Source organism: Saimiri boliviensis, chromosome 1 (assembly GCF_048565385.1).
Source record: "Saimiri boliviensis isolate mSaiBol1 chromosome 1, mSaiBol1.pri, whole genome shotgun sequence".
Classification (NCBI taxonomy): domain Eukaryota; kingdom Metazoa; phylum Chordata; class Mammalia; order Primates; family Cebidae; genus Saimiri; species Saimiri boliviensis.
Window position 1 is genome coordinate 301707392 of NC_133449.1, and position 16779 is coordinate 301724170.

The 16779-nt window shown below is 56.0% G+C and overlaps 1 protein-coding gene across 1 annotated transcript in view; it reads right to left on the bottom strand.

Annotated features, from left to right (window-relative positions):
- Nucleotides 1-16779, bottom strand: part of PLEKHG4B (pleckstrin homology and RhoGEF domain containing G4B) — a 90924-nt gene that overhangs the window by 22488 nt on the left and 51657 nt on the right. The window contains 8 exon segments of the mRNA XM_074387738.1: nucleotides 338-477; nucleotides 1106-1204; nucleotides 1494-1610; nucleotides 5055-5138; nucleotides 8682-8775; nucleotides 10026-10149; nucleotides 10267-10464; nucleotides 12960-14154. Coding sequence (XP_074243839.1) covers nucleotides 338-477; nucleotides 1106-1204; nucleotides 1494-1610; nucleotides 5055-5138; nucleotides 8682-8775; nucleotides 10026-10149; nucleotides 10267-10464; nucleotides 12960-14154 — 2051 coding nt within the window.

Sequence of the window (16779 nt, forward strand, 5' to 3'; positions counted from 1 at the left end):
GGCAGCCCAGGTGGACTGGCTGCGTGCGGCTGAGATGGGCAGGACTGTGGGGTATTGGGGGACACAGTGCCCCGGGCAGTGTGATTGCGAATGAGCTCATTCTGATGTGCTCTGGCTGCCTCCTGCCCAGCGTCCCCAGGGGCTGGCTCCTTGATCTTCGGAGCCTGTATGTGTGGAAAAGCTCTGACCCAGGCAAAGCGTGGCTGTCAGAACGGAGGTCTGCACCAGGCACAGAGAGGGCTCTCCTTGGAGCAGAACGCTTCACCTCCTGGCTGCAAACTCTGCTGAGCAGCCCCCTCGACGGGCCAGGGCCCAGTGTTGCCCCGTGGGTGCTCACCGGCTGTCTTCTGTGCCAAGCTCTTCTCTCCTCAGCCGTGCCAGGACGGTGCCCCCCTCCAGCCTGAGAGACACCAGCAGCGGGTCTTCCAGGACGAGCTTCATCAGCGTCTCGTGCTGGTCAGTTAACTCGGCGACTTCCTGCACAGGGTGGGGAGGGATACACCTTTAACCTTCTCCTCCACGGCCAGGTCCCCCCGAGTGCAGCAGAGCAGGAATGCGGAGCGTGGCCCGTGTTCCTGTTCCACAAATCGAGTTGCAGTCCTGGCGGTACAACTGGGCCCCCCTGAAGCTGACGGTCCAGACACTCTCACCAGGGAGGGTGAGTCCAGGGAAAGACTTCTTGCAGAGAGAAGGGGGCTCAGGTCAGCCGTAGGAGGCGAGCCTGCTGTGTAGACCAGGGACATGCAGGCCTCACCCGCAGACCCTGCGCCCCTCGGCCTGGCGGCTGCCGAGAGCCCCACGGCCAGCTCGCCTCTGCGTCTCGTTGGAATCATTCATTCCCAGCAGCCGCTGCTGCCCACACGCCTTGCGTATCGTCAAATGCAGCGGCACTGCTTTCCTTCTGGGTAGGGTGGGATGTGTTTGGTGACAAAGGGGAGGAAATGGCCTTTTGTGAATTGAGAGGGATGTACAAATGAAAAAGGAGTCGAAAGTCTCCGCTAGAGATGACGGTGAGCCAAATGTGTATTTTCAAGGTTGGCTAAACCTTTGTGCCCACACCTACCCGTCGCATGAAGAGAACTTACCTGCAAGTCTTTGGACTTACCTGGGCTGTTCTTGGGGTTCTGTGGGTGTTGAGGGAGCAGAAGGAATTCTGCAGGAACACGATGGCCGCTTCGCAGTTTGCGGCGAAGTGTTCCAGCCTCTATCGTGAGTTGAGAGGGAGGAGATAATAAAGACACAGTCTGTTAGATGCCAGAGTAAGCAGCCGTCAGTTCCTGTGTTTAAGCTGACCTCGGGTCAGGTTGCTTCCGTGTGTGCAGATGCCCGAAATCTGCAGACACCTCTGGGTGGCAGTGCCCCCCCGCCCGGGTTCGGCATTCTCGGACACACCACGCGTGGCTGTGCCGACGTGGACACCCGGACGGTGACCGAAACAAGCGTGAGAAAGTCCCCGGGGGCTGTGGCACCTGCAGCAGCTGCGCTGAACCCACCTGACGGAAGCAGACCCAGTCACTGTGGCTGTAGGGAAAGGTGCCATCGAGGTCTGCGGTCAGCTGGGAGCTGTCGACAAACCCGTGCAGGGCCTTCAGGGAGCTCACGACCTGACACTGCCAAGAAGAGGCACTCGTCGGTCACGGCTCCAGACGCATCTCTTGGGGGGAAGACACTGTGAATGGCGCCATCCTGGGTTCGGAGGATGGAGAGCCTGGCTCAGGGTGTGCGGCCTCTGCTTTGCTGGAGGTGCCGATAACAGCACGTTTGGGGGTAGCGATGAAAGTGAGAAGATGGGAACGCAGGGGACAGCAGAGAAATGAAGGAAAGGCCCTAGCGAAGTAAGACCAAAAAAAGGAAACAGGGAGAGAGGGAGGCGAAGGGAGAGAGTCCGCGCTGTCCTGGTGCAGCAGAGGCGGCGCTTCCCAGACCCACCCGCGGACTCTGCACAAAATACAAGGCAGCCGAGCAGGGAGGCTTCTGCGGCTCCTGACGCCTGCACGTGGGGCCACAGGGCACGGTCCTGCTGTGACTCCGTCCTCAGGGCAGGGCCAGCATGCGGGAATGGCTGAGCCCCAACAGAAAACAGGATCCTTTTCACAGCAGGTTACTTTATTAAAAAAAAAAAGAAAGAAAGAAAGAAAAGGAAAGTGAAAGAAAAGAAGAAAGATGAGAAAAAGAAAGAAGAAAGAAACATGGCATCCTGGCCGGCATGATGGCTGACACCTGTGATCCCAGCACTCTGGGAGGCCAAGGCGGGTGGATCATTTGAGCCCAAGAGTTCAAAACCAGCCTGGGCCAAAGGACAGAAACAAAAACCCCATCTCTACAAAGTAAATACAACAATTAGCGGAGTGGGGCAGCACACACTAGACCCGGCTACTCAGGAGGCTGACGTGGGAGGATCACCTGAGCCTGGGGAGGTCAGGGCTGCAATCAGCCATGGTCAAACCACTGCACTCCAGTCTCAGCAACAAAAAATAAAAACAAAAATAGAACATAAAAAAATAAGACAACTGGCCTCTTTCTGACATGAAGAAAGAAGAAACAGAGGGTGGGATGGGCTGGCCACACCACTGGAAACTGAAAGCAGATTCCCAGAAAGGAGCAGTGGGGAAGGAGCCCCCGATTCCCAGAAGGGAGCAGTGGGGAAGGAGCCTCCCAATTCCCAGAAGGGAGCAGTGGGTAAAGGGCCCCCAATTCCCAGAAGGGAGTAGTGGGGAAGGGGCCCCGATTCCCAGAAGGGAGCAGTGGGGAAGGGGCCCCCAGTTCCCAGAAGGGAGCAGTGGGGAAGGGGCCCCGATTCCCAGAAGGGAGCAGTGGGGAAGGAGCCCCTCAATTCCCAGAAGGGAGCAGTGGGGAAGGGGCCCCGTGGTGTGTTATAAACTCTGCCCAAGTTTCTGTGCAACCCTGAACCGTGCGTGCATGGGGCAGACTCGGGACTAAACTGAACCCACTGGGGAGACACAGAGCTTCTGGTCTGAGTTGCGTGCACACTAGAACAACACTGTGAGTCTGTACAGAAGCCAGTCTCCACAACAGAATCTTCACAATGTCCAGAATTAAGTGACACATAAAGAATCAGAAAATCGTGACCTCTTCTCAGAGAAAGACAATCAGCAGAGGCCAACCCAGAGGTGACCCGGGTGTTGGAATTATTAGACAAGGACTTCAAAGCAGCCATTAAAACTGCGCTCAGTGACATGAAGGAAAAACGCTTGCAATTTATGAAAGGAGAGGAAAACTCTGGACAGACGTAGAAAACATTTTAAAATCCACTGGAAATCTTACAGTTGAAAAATACAATATTTGAACTAAAAAATTCACTGGGCAAATGGATTAGTCCGTTTTCACACTGCTATAAAGATACTACCTGAGCCTGGGTAATTTATAAAGGAAAGAAGTTTGATTGACTCACAGTTCTGCATGGCTGGGTGGGCCTTAGGAAACTCACGATCGTGGCAGAGAGAAGCGGGACCCGTCTTAGACGGCACAGGCGAGAGAGAAAGGAAGGGCCGCACTTAAAACCATCAGCTCTCATGAGCGCTCCCTGTCAGGAGAACTGCATCAGCCCCCGTGATCTAGTCCTTCCCTCGACGCTAGGGATTAAAAGTGGAGAGGAGATTTGGGTGGGGACACAGAGCCAAGACATATTAGTGAGTTTAACAGCTAAGGAGATGACAGAGAGTAAGGAGCTGGTGACCCTGAGAACAGGATCAAGAGGAACCACCTGATCTGATGACTAGAGAGGAAAAAAGTTAAAAGAGACAGATTCTTAGAGCTCTGTGGGACAATCCTGGTATATATAACTGAAGTACTAGAAAGAGAGAAGAGAGAGAATAAAGCAGGAAAAATGTTTAAGAACCAGGCCAGGTGGCCGGGTGTGGTGGCTCACGCCTGTAATCCCAGCACTTTGGGAGGCTGAGGCAGGTGGATCACGAGGTCAGGAGTTCGAGACCATCCTGGCCAACATGGTGAAACCCCGTCTCTACTAAAAATACAAAAATTAGCTGGGCGTGGTGACACATGCCTGCAGTGCCAGCTACTGGGGAGGCTGAGGCAGGAGAATTGCTTCAATCTGGGAGGTGGAGGTTGCAGTGAGTCCGGCCTGGCAACAGAGCAAGATTCTGTCTCAAAAAGAAAAAAGAAAAACAAGAAAGAACTAGGCTAGGTACAGCTGCTCACGCCTGCGATCCCACAGCTCTGGGAGGCCACAGTGGGAGGACTGCTGAAGGCCAGGACTTCAAGACCAGCCTGGGCAACACGGCGAGACCTTGTCCCTTAAAAAAAAACGTAGCTAGGTGTGGGGCTGCAGTCCCAGTTACTCAGAAGGCTGAGGTGGGAGAACCACTTGAGCCCGGGAGTCTGAGATTACAGTAAGCTTGGATGGCACAGCCACACTCTGGCCAGGGTGACAGAGCCAGATCCTGTCTCAGGAAAGGAAAAAAAAAAGAGAGAGAGAGGCTTAAAAGGTGCTGCCTGTGGTGACAGGCATACACTCACAGGCCTAAGAGCCCAAGCACGCCTACACGGGGAAGATGAAGAACGGCGAGGAAGACCCAGCCCATTCCGGGACAGTCGACTTGCTGAGAGGAAAGGCAGGGCCTGGGAAACAGCCAGAGGAAAATTAACACGCTTCGTGTGGACGGACAACGGTTTGAATCCTGGCGGACTCTTCTACTGTTATGGAGGCCAGGAGGCAACAGAGCAACAGTTTAAAGTGGGGCGTTGGGGTGGGGGGACCAAAACTGCCCTCAAACCAGAATTCCAGGTGAGCAAAAACACCCTTCCAGAATGAGGGCAAAATACAGAGATTTCCAGACAAAAGAGAACGGCACGAGGCAAGAGAAGAAAACAGCTGAGAAGAAAGGCCGACCTCTGAGTTTTCTGCGGCCCACTCTGCAGGGCTTCCGCGAGAACTCAGGGGGAAAGTGGGCTTCCAGGTTCCGCGTGGACGGAACTAGAACTCAGGTAAATCATTTCATGTGTTTCATCTCATCTAGATGCCTCCGTATTTAACGTTATCCACCACTGAGGATCCCACGGTCCAAAACCATTACCTGAAGTATTGCATCCTTGTCAGGCCGAAATGCAGATTCTTTATCTACCAACAGCAAGATACTATGAACTACCGGAGATGTGTTCTGAAATAGATAAGAAATAAATATTACTGATCAGCTTTCTGATTTTTAACTTCATTAACAGAATTGCCCAGTTTTGACTGGAGCTACCCCTCTCATAAATAGTTTCCTGGAGTACCTACTGTGCATAAAATGTAGCTGACTTTGCCCTGAAATGTAAATGATTTGCCCTTACGAATTTTTAATGTAATCAGGTTTATCGAGGTATAATTTACAGACACTGAAATTCACCCTTTTTAGTGAATAGTTCTGTAAGTTTTGATGAAAGCGTACTCATGTAACTATTATCACCATCAAGACAAAGAACTATTAAGCAACCCCAAAATTCTCCTGTGCCTCTTTGCAGTCAAGCGCTCCCCTATCCCCAGCCCCTGGCAACCAGAGGTCTGTTTTCATCCCCACAGACTTGCCTTTTCTAGACATGACATAAACAGACTCAGACAGGACTGGCCTCTTTCACTAGCATCGTGCAGAGGAACTCATCCCTGTTGTGAGTATCAAGGGTTTGTTCCTCTGCCCTGCTGAGTGGCTTTCCACGGGATTCCCACAGCACAAGGCGTTCATCCAGTTCACCAGCTGAAGGATGTTTGGCGGTCGTGGGTAAAGCCACTGTAAATGTGTGAACAGGTTTTCATTTCTCTTGGATAATATCTAGGAGTGGGATTTCTGGCTCATGTGATAACACGGGCTTTCCAGAGCAGCTGTGCCATTTTAAAGTTCCGTCAGCAATACCGAGCACTTGTTACTGACAAGCTTCGTTGCTGTTGTGTGTTCCGTTTTGGTTTTCAGCAGCGTTTCCCCAGTGATTAACGGTGTCGGGCGTATTTTCAGGTGCGTATTTGCCATCTGCATTATCATCTTCAGTGACGAGCACTTTAAGTACCTGTTCTACCCTGGAAATGCCCCACAAGCATTTGAGAAGCACGTATGTGCTGCTGCTGTTGGGTGGAGGGTTCCGTGTGTGTCTGTTAGATCTGGCTGGTTCACTGTGTTCTTCACGTCCGCCATTTAAAAAAACGTATCTTCCGTTATGGACAGCGAGGTACCGAAGCCACACAGAACTGCCTGCCTCTCTCTTCAACTCCGTTAGCGTTTGCTGCATACGTTTTGATGGCCACCAGGTTAGTCAGTGTTTACAACTGTACCTTCTTGCTGTCCTGAACCTTTTATTAACATACGATGTTCTCCATGGTGTCTGGTAACATGGTTAGTCTCAAAACACAGTAATAAGAAAACAACCAGTAAACTCTGGGGAGGATTTGAGGACCTGCAGCGTTTTATGACTTGACAGCTATTTCGTCTGGCATCAGCACAGCCACCTCCGATCTCTTCTCGTTAGGTCTCCAGCATCGCTCGGAACCTCCCCGGTCAGCGCCTCCCCTGGCCCCCGGCCTCCCTCAGGCTTTCCTGACAGTGTCTGTGCACTGGGGTCCCGTCCAGCCTAGCCTGTGCACCCCAGCTCGTGGCCTGCGCTCTCTCTTCCCGGTGACCCCGTCCTGACCTCAGGGAGTCACCTCGGCCCCTCGTCCAGCCCAAGGTTCGTGTCACTTGCTCCCAGGCCAGCCGATCTCTGCTAGCCCAGCCACGCTGCCAGGTAGCTCCGGAAGACACCACCCACCCCAAGGCCCAACCTGAGTGGACCCCACACTGTAACGGGTCATGACCGAGCCTGTCCCCTCCAGGTCTCAGCAGGACACAGCCTCTCTAAGAGCCACATCCTGTGAAAGAAAGAAGGGCAGGCCGACCGTGAGGAGGGGTGGGAGGCAGGTTCACGCTAAGGCAAGGTGAGGCCGGCTCGATGCGAGGAGGGAAGTGAGGGAGGGAAGAGGTGGCAGCAGGATGGAGAGGAGGGAGGACTGCAGAGTCGGGGAGAGGAAGGAGGACCGTGGGGGGAAGAGGAGGGAGGACTGTGGGGGGAGGGGAGGGAGGACTGCAGGGTGGGGGAGGGGAGGGAGGACCGTGCGGGGAGGGGAGGGAGGACCGTGGGGGGAAAAGGAGGGAGGCTGCAGGGTGGTGGGAGAGAAAGGAGGACCATGGGAAGGAAGAGGAGGGACGGCTGCAGAATGGGGAAGGGGAGGGAGGACCCCATGGTGGGGTGAGCTCTGCCAGTGCCGTCCTTGACCTCTTTCCTGACACAACTTGGCACCTGGTGTCCCTAAACTTGAGTTTCCTCAGTGAGTACAGGAGCCTCTGCCTGCATCTTCAGCAGGGACAGCAAGGGCGAAACGGGTTTAGCTTTGTGGAGGGCAGGTTGGGCATGGGAGAGGGCACCCCAGGCTCCCCGTCCTGGTCTCTCCCCATCCACCATCTTCATCTCTCCCCGTCCCCGTCTCTCCCTGACCCCCGTCTTTCCCTGCCCCCCATCTCTCCCTGTCCCCCGTCTCTCCCCGTCCCCCGTCTCTCCCCGTCCCTGTCTCTCCCCGTCCCCCATCTCTCCCCGACCCCCGTCTTTCCCTGCCCCCCGTCTCTCCCCGTCCCCGTCTCTCGCTGTCCCCCGTCTCTCCCCGTCCCTGTCTCTCCCCGTCCCCCGTCTCTCCCCGACCCCCGTCTCTCCCCGTCCCCCGTCTCTCCCCGACCCCCCGTCTCTCCCTGCCCCCCGTCTCTCCCCGTCCCCCGTCTCTCCCCGTCCCCTGTCTTTCCCTGCCCCCCGTCTCTCACTGTCCCCCTCTCTCCCTGTCTCCCGTCCCTCTCTGTCCCCTGTCTCTCCTGTCCCTGGACTCTCGCTGTCCCTGGGTTTCCCTCTGCCCCTGCCCAGGCAGCAGCACCCTCCCATCCCCAGAGCGTCCCATCTCCCCTGGATGTTGCTTGTGGTTCAGTATGCAGGGCCTCTGAGCCAGGTGCAGTAGCTCACGCCTGTGATCCCAGCACTCTGGGAGGCTGAGGCAGATGGATCGATCCAGTCCAGGAGTTTGAGACCAGCCTGGACAACATGGCAAAACCCTATCTCCAGTAAACACACAAGAAATTAGCCGGGCATGGTGGCAGGTGCCTGTAGTCCTAGCTACTCGGGAGGCTGAGGCGAGAGGCTTGCCTGAGCCTGGGAGCTCGAGGCTGCAGGGTCCTGTGGGGATGGCACTGACCCTGCCCGGGGCTGCCAGGTTCATCCCTGCCCTGGCTTATCCTTGCAGTGAGCCGTGACTGCCCCTTCCTGCCTCCATCCTTTGTCGGGAGGGCAATGCCGTGCCCTCATCCCGATGGAGGCGCACAGACGGCACTGCGCTGCCCTGAGGGGACAGATGCCCACCACCTGGGCCTGGCAGGCTTTGCTTTTTAGGTTTGCAGTTGCCCCGAGCATGGAGCTTCTTCAAGGTCCCACTAGACGGGCCATGCCCACCTTCCTCAGTGTCTGTGCCCAGCCCTGGAGACCAAGAGCCGGGCTCACGGGTAAGGCCTCGGGCAGGAGGGGGCTCTGCACAAGGGTCCCCATCTCAAATCCTCACGCCGAACCTGTGGACCGGCCACGCCAGAACCACGACGGGGGTGGCCCCAGCAGCACACGGCTCTGAGGTGCCCGCACACCCGAGGGACGTGACGACCGTGGCGTACCTGCAGTCCCGCGAGGGCCTGGGAGATGGCGGGGGCGGCCGGGCGCCGGCGGGTGTCCACCAGGACGACCAGCCCCAGGTCCCGGACCTCCTTCCTGGGGAGGGAAACAGCCGGTCTTAAGCACTGCACACGAAATCCCTTACAAACACGAGCTTCTCCACCTCTGAGACGAGTGGTTACTGGTTTCCTTTCAGCTCTAGAAGTTAGCGGTTCTCTATACACGTCCACCTTCTGCCTCCCCAGGGGGCAGGCGCGTCGGCTGGAGGCCCTGCCGTGGCTCCGCCCGTGGACCCTGCGATGATGCCAGACGGCATCTCTGGGAGCGCGGGGCTGCGGCTACCCTCCCCGAGACGGACGAAACGGGCCCCGCGCCATCAACGGGCAAGGACCTCAGGGCCTGCTTGCGCTCATTTGTCTGGGCATTAACATGGCACAGGGTGGCTGACGGGATGTGGATGCCCGTTCTCAAGACAGAGGCCTGCGCTGTCATCAGGGCTCTGACTCACCCAGAGCCAAGACAAGACAAGACAGAGCATCCTTCAAAACTACAAATGCCATCACGTGGTTTTAAAAACTCCAGTGTAAAAGCTTTGTCTCTCTGCCTGTGACTGGAAACTCTGCTTCAAAATTTCAATAGGAAAAATCATAGGTTGGGTGAGTTGATATGTTCCCTTCTGAAAACTGTAGTGTTTGGCTGGCTGAAGGCAGTGAGTTATCTCATTGGATTGTTGACACGGTTAACCATCAAAAGCCTTGTTCTACCTTCCCCTACTCACGAGTGCACTCAACTAGTGTTAAAAAATACATAGCCGGGTGCTGTGGCTACCTGGGAGGCTGAGGGGGAGGAGGTCGCTTCAGCACAGGAAGCTGAGGCTGCAGTGAGCTGGGATTGCTCCACTGTGCTCTGCCTGGTCGACAGCAAGACCTGTCTCAAAAAAAAATGTGTGTTCTTTGACAAACTTCTTCAGCTCTAACTCCAGGATTCACGGACATTCTAAGCTGTGTGTCTGCACACTGATCTTACAGCGTTCATGTGAGCCAGGGACACAGGAGCCCTGCCTCAGAGCTGCACGTCACTCGGCGGCCGCGTCCTGGCCAACAGAGTGAGTGTGCCCCGTCGGCCCCGCAGCCAGGCGCGTTCAGTTCTGGGTGTCCCTGGGATGGACGTGCGCTGAAGACGAGAAACCGTGTGTGGAAATCAAGACTGGAAGCGTGTGGGTGCCGGCTGCTCCAGGAGGATGAGGTTAGGAGAGGCAGGGTCTGGCTGTGGAAGCTGGCACCCTCCCCCCGTTCCCCCCACTTTGCCACACACATGCAGCTGGGGTCCCCCAGAGCCCGGCCCACCTGGGGATGCTGTGGAGGTACAGCAGCAGGCGGGTCAGCTCGGTGCAGGACGCGTGCTCCCCAGTCCAGAGAGGGCCCCTGGTGCTGACCTGCACCACCGCTCTGCCCTGACGGTCTCGGGTCCCTGTGGAGACAGAGACGAGGCAGCTGCCCGGGGGCTTCACTCTGGGAGGTGGCGAGCTGGGTCTGTGCTGGCTAGAGTGTGAGATCCGCCCGGACAGAGTGCCTGGTGCGTGCTCACCTGGGAGGATGACGACTCCGGACTGCAGCAGCTCCTGGCTGACGTCCAGCACCCGCCTGGGAAGGTCCCCCGTGCCGGGTGGCCACCCTTCTAGCTCAGCGTGCGGCTGCTGGGCAGGCACGTCGGGAAGCCCGCCGGGCTTGTGGCAGTGGAGGCTGCCACCGTTGGCACTCACACAGGCTGAGGGCGCAACGACGTCTGGACAAAGGAAAGAGACCTCATCAAAGATGAAGGTTTTCCTGCGCTTTGAAAGCAGCTGCTCACCTTGCTACAAACCACGGGATGAAAACATGTATGAAAATAGGGGATTCAGTGCCGGTGGGAGGTGGTGTGTCCCAGTGCCCAGGGCACGTGGCGCCATCATGGAGACGGTCTCCGGTGGGAAGTGAAGGTGTGTCCCAGTGCGCAGGGCACGCGGCGCCATCACGGAGACGGTCTCCGGAGGGAAGTGAGGGTGTGTCCCAGTGCCCAGGGCACGCGGCGCCATCACGGAGACGGTCTCCGGAGGGAAGCGAAGGTGTGTCCCAGTGCCCAGGGCACGCGGCACCATCACGGAGACGGTCTCCGGCTCAGACACGCTCACGACCTACAGACACCTCAGCAAGGGCGGATGGTCCCAACCCAGCTCATTCACTCAAAGTGCAGAGTGCACGACTGTCTATGGTGTGCGATTGTGTGTGCCTGTGTGGGCATGTGGGACTCTGGAGTGTGTGCCTGTGTGGTGACTGTGGGTGTGTGTGTGTAACTCTGGAGTGTGTGACCATGTGAGGCAGGTGACTGTGGTGTGTGACTGCATGTATGGAACTGGAGTGTGTGATCATGTGAGGCATGTGACTGTGGTGTGTGACTGTGTAACGAGTGTGTACTTGTGAGGCAGGCAACTGTGTGTAGTGTGATTGTGTGTGTGTAACGAATGTGAGGCAGGCGACTGTGTGGTGTGTGTGCATGTGTAACAAGCATGTGATCGTGTGAGGCAGGAGACTGGTATGTGCGTGTGTGTATAATGTGTGATCGTCAGGTGTGTGACTGCATGTGGTATGTGATTATGTCTGTGTAACTCTGGAGCATGTGATCATGTGAGGCAGGCGACTGTGTGGTGTGTGATTGTGTGTAACTGGAGCATGTGATCGTGTGAGGCAGGAGACTGTGCTATGACTGCGTGTGTGTAGTGTGTGTGTGTGATCGTGTCAGGCAGGTGACCGTGAGGCAGGTATTCTGTGTGAGACTGTGAGGGGTGCTGCACAATTGTGTGTGTCTTTTCTGCCCAGTACAAACAGGAAGGAAAATGAACAGAAAGGAAAGGTCAGCGGCTGGAAACGTGGCCAGGGAGTTACGACTCTGACTTCGGTTGACTCGCAGTGAGGCGACAGGAGGCTTTCAGGAAGTGTTACCCCAGCGAGTACTTTTGCTGCAAAGCTCTTTCTGCAGCAAGCTCCGTGCGTGTGCAGTCTCGGGGCCTGCCTGGAGCTCCAGGCACAGCAGCCTGACTTCGAAGGTGCAAGCCCCTGTGGAGGCGTCTGGAATGGGCCGGACCACAGTTCTGTCTCCAAGGGCCCTTGGTGCCATTGCCTCCAAGCTCCTGGTCCGGCCCGGCGGGTAGGATGGGCGGGGGGGGGCAGGTGTGGCCCATGGAGAGGAGGGCTCAACCCCTCACTTCACTGGGCTACGGGGGCCTGCTTTCTGCAGCCTGAACCAGCATTTCACATTTTCCCTTCTTTCCAGTCACTGGCTGTGTTACTCACAGGACATTTCTTTACTCAAATATATATATTTGAAATATTTAAAATACTTGAAATATTTAAAATTACACCGTCATCCTTTTTTTACTTTATGCCCTGCAATCAATCTTTTAAATAGTCACATTTCTGCCAGGTGCAGTGGCTCACGCCTGTAATCCCAGCACTTTGGGAGGATGAGGTGGGTGGATGACGAGGTCAGGAGATTGAGATCACCCTGGGCAACATGGAGAAACCCCATCTCTACTAAAAAAACAAACAAACAAAAATTAGCTGGGCGTGTTGGTCCATGCCTGTAATCCTAGCTACTCAGGAGGCCGAGGCAGGAGACTCTCTTGAACCAGGGAGTTGGAGGTTGCAGTGAACCGAGACTGCATCAGTGCACTCCAGCCTGGCAACAGAGTGAGACTCCGTCTCAAAAATAATGATAATAAAAATCATAAATAAAAAAAGAGTCACATTTTCTCTCCTAACCCTCAGAAACTGTGAATGCGGCTTCCAGCTGGAAACTGAGTCTAAGGATCTGGATGTGAGGTTGTCCTGGGTTTAGAGGTCCCTGAGTCCTGTGATGGGCGCCCTTCCAAGAGAAAGGAGGGGATTCAAGTCACAGAGGTCCTGGGGAGGAGGCCACTGAGGACGGTCAGCTGCAGCCACAGCCCAGGTTGCCCGGAGCCCCAGAACTGGAAGAGGTGGGATGGGTGCCCACAGCCTCAGAGGGAGCACATCCTGCCCACGGCTTGATGCTGGACTTCTGGTCTCCAGAACTTGAGTGAGCACGGCTATGAACACGAAGACAGGCTTCTTGTGGATGAAGCGACCAAATGAAATTGTGATGGGTAGGAGGGGACAGTGTGGGGGGAGGTTATGGGGTGTGCAGGGGTGGGAGGGTACAGTGTGGAGGGAGGTTATGGTGGTGTGCAGTGCGGGGGTGCTGGGGAGGGATTGGGGAGCATTTACCTTCCTCTTTGGTGCAGCCAGGACCCTCTCCTGGGACACAGTTTGGGGTACCCACAGCTTGTCCTCCTCGGTAGCCTCCAGGCCTGGCACCGGCCGAGTGGTGGGAGGTGTGGCTGGCTGCAGGCTGGGCCCCCCCAGAGCTTCTGGGCATCCTCTCCCGGCACCGAGACCTCCTGGGAAGGGTCTGCCCCGAGACTCCTGGTCCTGCCCGGCTGGGCGTGCGCCTCTCCTCTAGACTTGGGGTCTGCTGGGCATCTCCACCGGGGCCAGGGGTTTCTTCCTGGGTCCCACTGGCCGCTGCCCCAGCCTCCAGGTCCCTGCTGGCTGCAGTCAGGGAGCTGCGGCCCGGGTCCCCGAGGGTCTCCTCAGAGCTGCCCAGGGGCATGGGGTTCCGCAGTGCCTCCATGTATGACTCCCTGAACCAGCGTCGGGACTGCAGGCAAGTGGGGTCCCCGGGCGGCCGCCTCCTGCTGCTCGGGCTGCCCGGGTCTGTGTGGAAGGTGAGGGCCCTGGGGCCATCCTCCTGGTCCAGGGGGTCGGGTCTCTTTCCCGGCCCCCCACAGTTCTCAGGGGGCATCCGTGGGCCCCACTCTGAGGGGCTGACCCTGACGAAGTCCCTGTCTGAGCTTCCAGACGGCGTCCTGGGACTTCCCAGCTCCGCTCTTTCTGGGTAAGGAAGGTGCCTGGGCTGGTCGCCACCCATATGCCGATGGCAGTAGTGGGGGATCAGGGTGTTGGGGGAAGGGGTGCTTCCCTGGAAACAGGGGCTTGCCATGGCTTGGCTGGGCACTGAGGCCTCTGAGGGGCTGCTGGGCAGGATGGCTCCAGGGCTGGGGACCAGGACAGGGTCAGTGACGTTGCTCCAAGGGGCTCGGTGGACGGCCAAGCCCGAGGTCAGCAAGCAGGTTTGCAGGGGGACGCGGCTCTGCCCTCGGTTCACCCACTCCAGGAACGCCCCCGTGAAGACGCAGCCGTACATGGCCTCAGGGATGGTGACTTCTTCTGTGCTGCTTCCCAGCTGGGAGAGGCATTTCAAGACCAGTCTAGCGGACTGCTTCCCCGCCGACGTGACCTGCAGGTAGAATTCCCCGGGCTGGAGCGTGACTCCGTGCAGGGACGCCAGCTGCACCACCACCTTCTCCTGGACGCACAGCGGCCAGCCTGGGTGCAGGAAGACCAGGCCCCTGTACCTGGCCTGAGACGAGAGAGGAAGGAGGTTAGTGGCGGGCACGGCCATGGCCTGGGCCTCTCAGTGCTCTGGGTCTCCACCCCTCAGGGGAAGGCCAGCGACTGAGCTCTCACAAGAAAGGGTCTCATGGGGGCTGGGGTGCCCCATCCCTTGGAACGTAAAACAGGTCATCTGGACTAGAAAATGTGGGTTTCTCCCTTTGCTTCAGGGGTCAGTCAGAAAAGCAATTATATAGGTGGGAGTAGGTGAGCAGCACAGGGAGAGGGGGCCACCTGAGGGCACAGGCACAGCCCGCCAGGTGCTCGGAAGGGTGAGCTGTCCCTCAGAGCGGTCCAACTGGCCCTGGTCAGGGCCACCCGATGGGGACTCCCTCCTTTGCACTCCCAGAGTTCCCATGGCTCCCTGCCGCCGCAGGCGCTGCCTCAGGGAGGGGTGCAGGTGCCCCATGCTGAAGTTCACTTCAGTGTTTTCTCTGTTCCCTTGGAAGAGCTGACATCCCGCCCCGTTCACAACTGTGTGCTTTGACTATTTTCACCCAAATGATTTCATTAGCATTTCCTGTGCTATTAGAAACTGCACACAGATCACTTAATTGTTGGGTATTTGTTTTCCCCAAATTTTGCTCTGATGAACTAAAATACAGTAAACATCTGGGGGCCTAGAGCCCTGCCTGGGTTTCAGCTGCTCCTGCAGAATCTCATACCGTGTTCAAGTCCAAACCAATCATGTTTTCACTGGTAACAAACATGCCTTAGGAGTAACAAACATGCCTAGCTTTTTCTCAAGCACAAGGCTCCATCTGGCCTCACCCACTTGTTCTCAGCTCAGCTTTACTCTGCTGGCCTCAGGGATGCAGACGGAAGTCATAATCCCCACTTTCCAGAACAGAAATAAAAATGCACTAAAAACTTAACAGTGCATTTGCCACTGAAAGACACAAATATTCAGATGGTGAAAGGTTATTCTCAAAAGCCTTTTTCTAATGATCTTCATCTTACTGGGCTTGAATGCTTGGAATGTAAAACTGAGTATCAGCATGCCAGATGGTGGCTGACTAGGGAAGTGAAAACAAGTCCCTCAACTTTAATCAGGATTTAAACTCGAACTTCTCTCAAGTGGAGGATATACTGAACAGGAGACATCACTGAGACGGAAAATTCAACTTTAAGAACAGAAAGTTACACCTCATTTCAGAAAATTACCTCAACTGCTGTAAGTAACGTAATGCTGAAAACTAGAAAATATTCACCTATTTCAGAGGGAAGACATCAGCTGGGGTGGTCCCAGGGTCTGAGGGTCACTGGCAAATCCGAGTGGCCCATGAATCGCCTGAGGTCAGGGTGGGCCCTGGAGCTGCTCCACTCCAGACCCCAGTCCAGTCCACGCAGACATCCCCACCCAGTTTTCAGAAATGTCTAGGCGTGCTTCTCACACCAGTGAGTGGGATTACAGGCTGCAAGGCCGCCTGTCGGAGGAGCCGTGTCCTGCGCCGGACGCCTGGCGGGGCCACCTCCATCCCCGCCACAGGCTTCGCCCTGTAGAGCCAGGTACCTGCCGGTCCACAGGGGCCTCCCCAAGTCTGGGCCCCAGAGCCCGTCCTCAGTCCTACTGCCTGGCACCCCCTCTGTGCTGGTGCCCAGGGCATGTTCCCGTGAAGACATGACTTGACTTAAAACGCACGAGTGACCGTGGAAAACATCACAGTGACTTGTCCTCGTCATTGCAGATGGGAAGGTGTCGGGGCCTTTCACGTGTTTTCCCTCCCCGAGGGGTCTCAGGTCTCTACATACCCAGTACTGGATGAGACGAACCCTATTTCCAACATGCACAGCGTTTCTTCACTATAGAAGGGAAGTGGAACGGGTTAAGGCAGTGGCACAGCCCAGGCCAGGAGGGAAGTCGGAGACTGTGGAGAGGAGGGTTCGTGCGCCTGTGTGTGTGTGTGTGTCAGACAGACATAATATGAAGTGTGTAATGTGTGTGTGTGTGTGAAACAGACATAATATGAAGTTGACCATCATAACCATTTTTACGGGGTACAGTTCAACGGCATTAGGTCCATTCATGCACTTATGTAACCATCACCACCCTCCATCTCCAGAACATTCCCATCTTCCCAAACTGAAATCTGAACCCATTCAACACCAGCTCCCCGTTCCCCTGACCCTGAGCCCCTGGCACCCACCATTCCACACTCTGTCCCTGTGAATCTGACCAACTACTTCATACAAGTGGAATCACACAGTATGTGTCCTGACAGCACCGGCTCTGATCAGGCAGCACGATATCCTCAAGGCTTATCCACGCTGTATGTAGCGTGCGTCGGAACTGCACTCCTTTTCAAGGTTGAATAATAGTCCATTCTGGTTTATGCCACGTTTTATCTATTCACCCATCCACAAACACTGGGGTTGTTTCCACTGTTGGCTACTGTGAATAATGCTGCTATGAACATGGGTGTACACACATCTGTTTAAATCCTGACTTCAATTCTTCTGGGTAGGTACCCAGACACGGAACTGCTGGATCATATGGTGGTTCTGCGTTCAGTCTTTTGAAGAACCGTTTCCACAGCAGCTGCACCATTTCACGTCCTCACCGACCAGCAGGAGGACCCCAATTCTCCACATG